Genomic DNA, 12,101 nt, shown 5'->3' on the forward strand with positions numbered 1-12,101 from the left:
ACTCGAGTTAGGTCCATCATCAATATAATAGAGTCCATTTTTTCCTTAGCACTACCAATCATCTTCCCCGTGGTCAATTCCTGAAACTCACAATAAGAAGAGTAGAAATTAGCTTGACATTGATGATCAGAGGTAATTTTACTGATGGACAACAAATTGCAAGACAAATTTGGAACGTGGAGCACATCATGGAGGGTTAACAACGAAGTGAGTTTGATAGTTCCTATCCCGGCAATTACCGAGAGTGAACCATATGCAATTTTGACCTTTTCATTGCCTACACACGGACTATAGGATGAAAACAATTTGGAGCAACAAGTCATATGATCAGTTGCGCCAGAATCAATTATCCAAGAATGAACAAAATTAGAAATAACACCTAAAAACTCAGTAGCAAGAAAGTTACCCTTCTATACCAAAGAACAAGATGGAGTTGAGGACAATTTTGGAGATTGAAACAATTTGTACAGGTGTTCTAATTGCTCCTTGGTAAAAGGGACTGCATTCAAGTTGGTAGAAGGCTCCTGAGTCTCTTCAACAATGGCTTGGTAGGCGTGACTATCACGTTTGGATTTTGGCTTCCAATTTGCTAGTTTACCATGAAGCTTCCAACACGTCTCCTTCGTATGGCATGGTTTTTTGCAATGCTCGCACCATGGTTTCTTACGCCCATTGAGTTTCGTAACCGTGAGATAAAGGGCTGAATTCTAGGAATAGCAATTAGCAGATATAGACTTGGGAAGAATAGTGGGATTGGGTGGAATGGTTTCGGAAGTACCGGAAGAGCTGGTAGCATTTCTTTGGGCACCGGTCATTGCCGACTTATACGACATCATCACAAGAAAATAGCACGAGGCTCTGATAACATGAAGGATTTCTTAGAAGAAGAATAACCAATCTTATTGAATTTCAAGAGACACGATTATAAGATAAACAGTAGAGGAAGGCCATCAAAATTAGGAAGGCCACAAAATCAGCAAATCAAATCACCACAAAATTATCGAGAAGCCTTCGGTAGAGAGGTTTAGCAAATAACCCATTCCTTTACTTTTTCAAAGTTGACACGAGTTCAAAGTACGTAATGGTATTAAATTTTGATTATGAGAAGATCTTTAGGTGGGAAAGACCTCGTTGGAGGTTTTGGTGACTCGCTTTTTCAGATTATGATTTACCCATAATGCTCCAATAACATCCTTTTTTTTTTTTCTTTGGAGGAGAGCTCCCTTTCTTGGGACTTCCACTTCTTTAGGACTCTTAATGAAAATGAGGTTGGCGAGTTTTCTAGTTTACTCAAAGTTTTGGATTTCCCTTTTTCCCAAGGAAGGTGTGATTCAAGGGTTTGATTAGGGGATCATCAAGTCCTTTTCTTCAAAGTCATTCTTCATTCATTCATTCAAATCTTCAACCTCTAGTTATTTTCCTTTGAATAATGTAATTTGGAAGGCTAAGGTTCCTTTTAAGACCAAGGCATTCATTTAGACTTTTAACTCTTAACATGAACAATATATTATGACATGTTACCAATAAAGATACCCTATGAGGCTATCAGCCCATGAATTTGCATGATGTGCCTAGAGTCTAGTAAGACTGTTGCGCATCTCTTCAACATTGTTGCTGGTAGGACAACTTTGGACTACCCTTTTCTCTATTTTGATGAAGCATGGGTAGCATTACAAAATGTGGATTACTTCACGTATGTAGGGTTCTAGGGTTTCCAGAGAAACAAAAAAGGATGGTTTTTTATGGACCTGCGTAGTGCATGTATTCTTTGGACTTTGTGCTTAAGAGAAATGCTAGGATTTTCAATGCAAGAACAATCTTCCCACTTGTCATGGGATAGTTGTTTACCTTCATTTTAGGAACCTTTTTTTGGACCATTTTTTAGGGATTTCATTGGTTGATGTCCAAAGGGATAGGAAAGCTGCACTTTTGTAGTTTATTTTAGCTTATCAATAGAGGATGTCTTTTTTCCATGCATTGCAATTCCATCCTACTTTCTTTAATGAATTTTTTTCCTATCAAAAAAACCATTAACTAAGCCAAAGATGCTGTGTTTATGGACCCTACTCTCAAAAAAAAATTGCTGCACAAACTTAAAAATTCAAATTTCAATTTCATAAATGTGAAGAAGAAATATGATGGATAGGATTTGAAAAACTAAACAACATTTTCGAGTGATTGGATGGTTTTGTTGGCTTCTTTGTATCTAAGAAGAGAAACTATTATATGATTTTCAAGGCCCAATGTATGAGATGGATTCTAGGCAACGCTATTTTACAAATGCATTGTCTTCGCTAGATGCAATATTAAAATATGTAGCGAAGGACATCCCACCTACAACAATTAGGATCAATATATTTATGCAATTGGAAAACCATACCTTCGGGTTGTCTGTACCCTTTCTGGCTAATTGTTCCATTTCTGCATTAAATATAAGATCCGTGTGGGAGTTCAAATATTTAGATAATATGTGAAATAATGACAGTGATGCAAGATAAAAGCAATCTCTGAATCATTATGACAACAATGAAAGTGCTAAAGCCAATCCCAATCAATCCTTACAACAGACTTGATTAAGAGGTATAAAGAATACCATGCTACATCTTGGGTGAATGTAATACAACTTTGGGAATACTAGAAGGCATTGAAAAATCCAACTCTTAGGAAGCTTAATGGGATGCCCAATTAGATAGTGTTTGAGAGCAAGGATTTGAGGCTTTGGATTTGTGTTGTTTTGGAAGAAACTCAATATAATTGTCTAGTGTATTGTCCCAATTCTATGCTCTCGAAGGCAAGGTTGGGGTTATTTATTTCCTATTATTATATACACAAGTTGTTTTCAACTGTCCTTTTAAAAATTCAATTTTAAAATTGAATAAATGGACAAACTATGTGTTAGGAATTTAGTGCAAATATAATAACAAATTCAAACATAAATCAAATGCAAACACAACTCACAATTAGGTTGAGGCACAAATATCTTGCTCTCTTTAAAGAAATTCAAGCCCTCTACAGTTTTTCAGCTTAGCCCATGAACTGGTGCATCAGGACTTACTTGACTTGTCTCCCCCGAGATACAACAGCCCGTTTTGAATACAACTCTTTCCAATTTTGAACAAAAAAAAGTATCCAAAGCTCCAAAAAGATTACCTTTCTTTAGTTGTCAAATTCTTTGGGCTCAAATGATAGGATGGTATGATGAGGATGATGTGACGAGAATTGTATGCAGAGATTATCCATAGAGTCAATGCTTTAGGGGTCTATTTATGAGTACACAAGACCTAAATTCAAGGTACACTTAATATTTTGAATTTACAAAACATATAAACCAAACACTCAATTAAATCGATGTCTAACTCTAAGGTATATGCCCTTTCTAAAGACTCAAGGTACATGCCCTTTCCAAGATAATATATAAACTTTAATAAACTTTAAATATTAAAATAAACTAACACTGTGTATCATTAAAAAGAAACTTTTTCCATATATTTGAATTTGAAAAGAATGCTTTTTCATTGAAAAAAATATTAGAGACTAATCACTGTTGAAATGCGATTCTGGTGGATGACAATCTCATAAGGTTTTATATCTACCTTCGCGATCATTCTTAATGCATTTAATCACTGACCCTGCAGCACAGCCACTACGCCATTCAGGATGATGATTCAACCCAGAAAAATCAAATAATCCGTGAATAGTGGCCGTGCGGCACTTGGTTTTGACGTTTTGAGGTTACGACAAATTCGGAAACAACGAAAATGCAAATAAAAATAGAACAATGGACAATGGAGACTGATAACAGTTAATGCACACATAAAGCAACGACCAGGCAGAATTTTCTCGGGAAAAAATAAAAAAACAAATCCAGAATAGAAAGAATAGGAAAGTGAGAGAAAGGAAAATCGTCAGGTACTGACCCGTAGGTCCCTTCGCCAATCTGCTCCAATTTCTCGAAGCAGTCTACACTTCGAGAGCCCCACGACGGCGCCTCGTCCAGATTCAGCTGTCCCAGTGCCGCCATAGCAACCCTCTCTCTCTCTCTTTCTCTATCGTCTGCTAGAGATTCGCGTGCAAGACAGTCTCTTGCATAAACTTACGTGTGGTTAACTAACCAAAGATTCGAAAGAATCGTCGCTGATTTTTGGTTATTACTACGGGTATTCTTGCCTTTTTCTTTAGCACACGCACTTTAAATTTATTTTATACAAATTTCTATATATATATATATATATACACACACAAACGAGATTACTTTTTAAGTTGGATTCTAAGAAAAGTAAAAAATAAAAAATATAATAAATTAATGAAAAAAATTAATTTTACAAACATTTATATTTAAATTTAAAATTTAAAATTTTTAAAAATATTAATAGATCATTAATATAATTAAAAAATTTATTAAGTTTGATGATCTTGTTTCTTTTGGGAATTAAATCATCTTGGAATTCTTGAGATCATCAATTGGCAAATACTTTTGTCTCATTCGAAGAACTTTTGAAAGAGACAAAGAACTTTAATAATTAAATCATCTTGAGTCAAAATTTATTAGTCTCAGTAATAATTTGATGATTGTTTCTTTTGGGAATTCTCACTTAAGTTAATAATAAAAAATATTATTTAAACTTTCCTTGTTTAAACTTTGCTTGCGAGTTTTATTCATTGCTCTTTCAAAAGTTTTCATTTTAGTGTATGTTTTTTATTTTCGCTAAGCGTTGGTAAGGCCGTGAAAATCCGTTGGTCAACCCGCCGAAGCCAGGAGAGCATATAGGGTGGTCCCGGTGCCGTTCCCGATTAGGAAAACCTCAAAACATATTCTATTGAAAACTAAGAAAGAAGATGGATAAATTAGTTTAAAGTATCATGAACAAAGGAAAATTCTTAAAAGAAGTTAAGTATAAACAAGAAGAAACAAGCAAAAGATCTGATAAGAAAGAATTACAAATATCACTTGGCAAAATTGAAAGAAAACAAATTAAGACAGAATGGTTTAAAAAGATAGAACAGATAAAAGAAAATAATCCTTTCTTTAAATTTGTCAAAGATAGACAAACGATTAATGTAATTCAAAATCCTATTAAAAATTAGAAAACTACTGATAATTATTTTTTTAAATCAATTTATCCTCTAGATAACTCAATCAGGTTTAATTACAAAGGAAACGAAATCTTAGCCTCGCCCTTTAAAAAATCAAAAGGTAAAGGTGAAGTTGATCAGTTAATTAGTCAAAATAATTATACAAATCAAATGCTAAGATCAATAGCTACCCAATCAACAAGGATTGAAGAACAACTTGAAAGTCTTGTTGAGATAAAAATTAATAGTACTTATGAAAAAGGTGAATCAAGTAAATCAAAAGAAAGACTTGAAGAACCAATTAAATTTAACATAGTTGATCATAATCTTAAGAATTTTAACTTTGACAAATAAAATGAATTACTTATCAAAAGAATTGATGAATTGGTTAGTTAAACTTCAAACCTTAAAATTAGTACAATAACCAAGGAAGAAGCAATTAATGCTCTTGAGTCAAACTTTACGGAAGAAAGCTTTGACATAAATAAAATCAAAGACTGGAAAAGTCAAAGTCAAAGAACTTATTACAAGAAACCTACACCGCCAAGTCTTTTATCAGAAGAATCAAATGATCTTCTTCCTCAAAGAAACTTTCAAGGAAATGAAATCCATGAATGGAGAATTGATGGCTTAACAGAACATCAACTTCATTCCTTTTTGCATCAAATGGCTATGGCAGCAACCGCCTATAGACTTCATTCAAACAGAGCCAGTGAGGAACAAATAGTTTCTCTCCTTACTCATGGTTTTACTGGAACCCTTAGAGAATGGTGGAATCATTATCTCACTGCCTTTGAAAAAAGACAAATTTACGAATCAAAGAAAGTTAAGGAAGAAAATTGAGTTCCTACGCAAGAAAGTGATGCTACTGCAGCACTCATTTGGTCAATCTTTAGACAATTTATTGGTGAACAAAGTAGTCAACATAAAAAGAATAGTGCTATTCTTCTCAACCTTACTTGTCCAAAATTATCAGACTTTCAATGGTATAAAGATATTTTTATTGCCAAAGTTATGGGCAGACCAGATGGAAGGTCTGGATTCTGGAAAGAAAAATTCATTAGTGGATTACCAAAACTCTTTGCTCAAAAAGTGAGAGATCGTGTTAAAGAAACTTTAGGCACAAATTATGAATCAATTACTTATGGTCAAATTGTGCGTACAATTAATCAGGAAGGTCTTAAATTATGCAATGAACTCAAAATTCAATCCCAGATGAAAACTGAGTTCAAAAGAAACAAAGGTGAACTTGGAGATTTTTGTGCTCAATATGGGTATGAGAAGATTCAAGCACCTTCAAGAAAATATCTTAAGAAAGTTCATAAAAAATATAAACCATCCAAAAAATATTATAAAAATTACGATAAAAAATATTATAAGAAAAAGAAGAAAAGATCTGAAGGAACCTCAAAGCCTCGGAGAGGAGAAAAACCTCAAAAGTTTAAGAATCAAAAAACTTGTTTCAAATGTGGTAAAAAAGGACATTATGCAAGAGACTGTAGAGTTAAACAAGAAATAAAAGAACTTAACATTAGGAAAAAATTAAAAAGACAAATGCTTAACTTAATCATTAATAGTGAATCAGAAGACTCTGAAACTTCTTACTCAAGCTCATCTGATAAAGAATTTATTAATGAAATTTATACAAGTTCTGATTCGTCAAGTCAAAGTATATCTTTAGAAGAATCTTGTCAAGAAGATCTAAGATTTTGTTCATGTAACAAATGCTCAAAATCTGTTAATGTTATTTCAAAGACAAATGAAATTATTCTTGAAATGATTGAACACATTCAAGAACCAAAAATCAAAAATAAGTATTTACAAAAATTAAAAAGAAATTTAGAAAAGGATAAACTTCCCAAAATTGATGAAGGTTATAATCTTGAAGAAATATTTAATAGATTTAGAGACAAAGAAATTTTACCAAAAGAAAATATATCTATTCAAGATTTACAAAGAGAAGTTAATCAAACTAAAGAAGAAATAAAAAAGTTAAGAGAACAAATTGAAGAATTTAAAAAAGAAATGCTTCATTTGAATTCAAAAGTTGAAAAAATTAATAATAAAGGAAAAGAGAAAATCAATTCAGAAGATGAAGATGATTTTCAAATTAATCAAGGATTTCTTCATTATTTATCAAAGGTCAATATTCATAAATGGTACTCAAAAATTAAGATTGTTATTAACAAAGACTTTATTCTTAAAGGTTGTGCCCTGTTAGATACAGGAGTAGATTTAAATTGTATCCAAGAAGGACTTATTCCTACCTGTTATTACGAAAAACAAAGGTACAATTATTCAGTGCAACAAACTCTACACTCAAAATACAATACAAAATTTCTAATGCTCATATTTGTAAAGATAACATTTGTCTCAAGACTACTTTTGTACTTGTCAAAAATATGCAACAAGAAATTATTCTTGGAACACCCCTCTTTACGATGATATACCCTTTCACAGTAAATGAAAAAGAAATTTTTACTTCAATCAGTAATCAAGAAATTACGTTTGAATTTATTGACAAAATGCATGAAAAAGAAATTAATACACTCAAGGATTTAGGAATAAGTAAAATAAATCTTATTCAAAATAAACAAAAGCATATTAAATCTTTATCAAGAGAAATTTATCATAAAAAGATAGAAGAACAAATTCAAAACCCAGAGATCAAAGAACAAATTAGTTTATTCAAAGAAAAACTTGAAAAGGAAGTATGTTCGGATCTCCCAAATGCTTTTTGGGATAGAAAGAAACATTCTATCAAATTACCTTATGTTAAGAACTTTGATGAAGAAAAAATACCTACAAAAGTAAGACCAATACAAATGAATAAAGAATTACTTGAGTAATGTAAAAAAGAAATTCAAGAATTACTCAATAAGAAATTGATTAGAAAAAGCAAATCTCCTTGGAGTTGTGCAGCTTTCTACATTCAGAATCAAGCTGAAATAGAAAGAGGAGCCCCAAGACTTGTTATTAATTATAAACCTTTAAACAAAACTTTACAATGGATTAGGTATCCAATACCTAACAAAAGAGATTTACTTAACAGACTTAATACTGCCACAATATATTCAAAATTTGATATGAAGTCAGGATTTTGGCAAATACAGATTTGCTGAAGAGGATAAGTACAAAACCGCATTTACAGTACCATTCGGACATTATGAATGGAATGTAATGCCTTTTGGGCTTAAAAATGCCCCTTCAGAATTCCAAAATATTATGAATGAAATTTTTAATAAATATACACATTTCACTATTATATACATCGACGATGTCTTTGTATACTCTGAGTCAATAAGTCAACATTTTAAACATCTTAACATATTCTACAATATTGTTAAGAGAAACGGTTTAGTCGTTTCTAAACCAAAAATCAAGTTATTCCAAACTAACATTAGATTTCTTGGACATCAAATTTATCAAAATAAAATCACCCCAATCCAAAGATCTTTAGAATTTGCTGACAAATTCACGAATGAAATTACCAATAAAAATCAATTACAAAGATTCTTAGGATGTCTAAATTACGTTGTAGATTTTATTCCAAATATAAGAATCTTAATCAAACCACTATTTAAAAGACTTAAGAAAAATCCTCCAATTTGGAATGAGGAATGTACTCAAATTATCATTAAAGTTAAAACCCTTGTTAAATCATTACCATGCCTTAGTCTTTCTGACCCTGGAGCATTTATGATTGTTGAAACTGATGCCTCTAATGATGGATTCGGAGGTATCCTTAAACAAAAAATTGATTCGAAAGAAACCTTAGTCAGATTTCACTCAGGAACCTGATCAGGTCCTCAAGTTAATTACTCCACCATTAAAAAGGAAATGCTTTCAATCGTTTTGTGTATTCAAAAATTCCAAGATGATTTAATTAACAAAGAATTTTTACTTCGAATTGATTGCGCTAGTGCAAAAAGTATTATTGAAAAAGATGTTAAAAACTTTGTTTCAAAACAGATTTTTGCAAGATGGCAAGCAATTTTTTCGATTTTTGATTTTCAAATTGAATTTATCCAAGGGACTTCAAACTCAATTCCTGATTTCTTAACAAGAAAATTCCTACAGGGAAATCATGGCCAGAAGACAAACTACAAGTGATCTTTACTCCAAAGCCTCTTCTTCAAAAGCCCCAGAAAGAATCCCATTAACAAATAGATTTTCTCCACTTGAGAGACCTTCAAAACCTCAAGCCCCCAATTTCAAAGATATTATGGAAGGAAGAGTGTCTTCCCCTCGACCTTCTCCATCAAAAGATTCTCCAAAGGGTTACTTTACTAAAAATGTTTATGAAGACCTATTTCCCGTTGAAGTCGAATGGGATGCCTCTCAACCATTCGAAGTTGTCAAAAAATGCTTTTTTAGAGGATGTCATTTTGACACTCCTGACATTATCAAAGACAGAAGGTTTTACGAATTAATCCTTATTGAAATAAATTCAGTTATCATTGATCATACATATGATCTTCAAGAGTCTCAGAAAATAAATTTTTCAAAATTGAAAATTATTAAAGTTATTTCTCCGTCCGTTTGGGGACAACATCCTCGAACTTCAAAAGAATTTAAAGGAGTTTTTATTCCTCAAACTTATGATTATCAAGATTACCAGAAAGCCTGGTATTATGTTTTTTATGTAAGAAATTTTACTCACTCCTGGTTCGTTCATTTTGATCAAAAAATTATAAAAAATTTTTCAAAATGGTTTCTCACCTGGTTTTCTTACTTCGGAGCAGAAGCAGGTATCTTCCCAAAAGAAATTCAAAATGATTTTGAATTATTTACAAAAAATTTTAAACTTCCTCTTGATTATTCAAAAGGACGTCTTGAAGTGACTGCAAGCCTCCTCTTATTTTGTTCATTTTTTATGATCACCTGAATATTCTGCTGGGATTATGTTCTAGTTTCTCTAGCAGACAATTCTTTTGGTCACTCAAAAACTTTACAAAGGATCTTCAAAATCCGTTGGTGGGATAAATTCATTATGACAGAAGGCAAAGTTCGAGCCTGGCTTTCAAAATCTCATTGTCCAGAAATTCCTGTTGCTCAAAAGGAAAAGAAAAATTTTCTTGATGAAGACGACGCCATGTCTACAGTTTCGTCAAGAAAGTCAAGATCTTCAACAAAGTCAAAATTACTCAAGATGATTGTCCAACTTAATTCGGATGATTCAGGGTCCGAACCCGACTCGCCAACCGCTCCGAATTTCAATTTACTAGGATCTGACATGGACTCCTGGTATAAATTTATTCATGACCCCGAGGAAATTTCCTCGAAAGAAACTTGAAGATGCCTTCTTATTCAAGATTGACAGGCCACCCTGTTGGCGCTCTTTATTCAAGAATGACAGGCCATCCTGTCGGCTTCTCAAAGATTTTACCAAGATTTTACAACTGTTTGCTATTTGTCTCAGCTTTTATTGTAAATTATGAGTGTGAAAGGTTTGAGTGTTTTACACCTGTCCACCATTTGGGGCCAGGGTTGTATTTTTCTAGTTAGAGTCAGTATTTTATTTAAAGGTGGTAGGTTCCCACACAAATGCAACCGTCCATGTGCTGTCACCTTTATTTAAAGTATTTTATTTTGTTGCGTCGGCTCGTTTATCCTGTAAGGATTCCGTGTCTTCTAAGTGGACAATGGGGCCCAAAGAGCACCCGCACTTATTTTTCTCGACTCCAAATTGTTTCAAGTCCGAGCCAGTCTACCTATAAATAAGAAGTTTAGCTTCAGTTGTTCTTCGCACCAAGTTGAGGGTTTAATTTCTCATAGAGAAAGCCTGAGTCTTCGAGCTCCACTGAACTCTTCTCTTCTCCCATCCCTCTCAACTTCTGTAAGTCCATTCTGTTTTGTAAATTTTAACAATATTTGATACAAGTCTTTGAGATTCAGAATTATCAATTTATCCAATAAGTATGCTCTACACTTGCGACTTTGTTCGATCTTGTGCATCAGAAAAGCTCCCAGCGGACTCTTAGTCATCCTTTAAATCTTGAGAAGGTAATTTACTTTCAATTTATGCAATTTACGATGCTTATGTCCTTTTGCTTGCCAATTGTTTAAACTTTCCTTGTTTTAAGAGTGATCTAGGCAAGAGAAATGAACAATTTGGAGAGAATTCTCTTGAAAGTGTTTGAAGTTTGGCTATGGCAGCAACCCTTAGAGAATGGTGGGATCATTACTTAACCCTTAATAACAGATTTTTCCAATTGTTGAACTTCTTGAATCCATATCATAACCTTTAGTTTGAATGTCTAATGTTAATAGTTTTTATAATGATTCATCATTAAGATTTGCCCTAATATTTGGATAACATTCAAAAAAAATCGGACCTTCAGCAATATTGGATTCTAACATTCCTAAAAGGGAGTCATTAAATTCATGATGCCTGGCATCACGAAGAACAACACAAACTGGTTTGTTAAACCCTACTCTTGTTAAAGGGAATAATCCGACTTGAACCATTCCAATATGAAGTCTATCATATTTTGATCTAAGGGATTCTAAGGGACACCAAGATTGTCCCATTTGGACTTTTCTAGAAAAAGTTATGCTCAAAATATCAAAAGGTGTTCATAACTCAAGGCTGCACTATGGTAGTGATGATTGCTTTGTTTTTCCTTGTTAAAAAGCGTTTTAATGACTCAAAACATTCTTAGACAAAAGTATATGAAATGTATTAAGTATAATGAAGATTAAAACTTGTCTAAATGAGTTTTCTTTTGATTATAAGATATCTTGATTAATAAAACACGTTTAAAAACCCATTTTGATATCTTATATGCTTAGTATGTCCTTTTATAAATATACTTGACTTTCTTTGAACCTTTAGGACACAAGACTCGTTTTGATAAAATGGGGACTAAGTATGAAGATGTTCAAAATACCAAAATGTTTAAAAACTTGTCTCTTTAGAAAATATATTTGAGTTTAGGATTCATTTAACAAACTCTTTAAGTTTAACTTTGAAAGCCATGAAAGGTGAGTTTGTGTTTATGTCTTTAGTGCAATCTTATAAACTC

At 32.6% G+C, this 12,101-nt stretch overlaps 1 protein-coding gene across 1 annotated transcript in view; it reads right to left on the bottom strand.

Annotated features, from left to right (window-relative positions):
- The window catches only part of LOC131165549 (cyclin-dependent kinase C-1-like), a 94,104-nt gene extending 89,930 nt beyond the window's left edge, over positions 1-4,174 (bottom strand). The window contains exon 1 of the mRNA XM_058123463.1: positions 3,918-4,174. Coding sequence (XP_057979446.1) covers positions 3,918-4,021 — 104 coding nt within the window. The 5' untranslated portion in view covers positions 4,022-4,174. The remainder of the gene's footprint in view (positions 1-3,917) is intronic.
- Positions 4,175-12,101: the final 7,927 nt, after the last annotated feature.

This window comes from Malania oleifera, chromosome 1 (assembly GCF_029873635.1).
Source record: "Malania oleifera isolate guangnan ecotype guangnan chromosome 1, ASM2987363v1, whole genome shotgun sequence".
Classification (NCBI taxonomy): Eukaryota; Viridiplantae; Streptophyta; class Magnoliopsida; order Santalales; family Ximeniaceae; genus Malania; species Malania oleifera.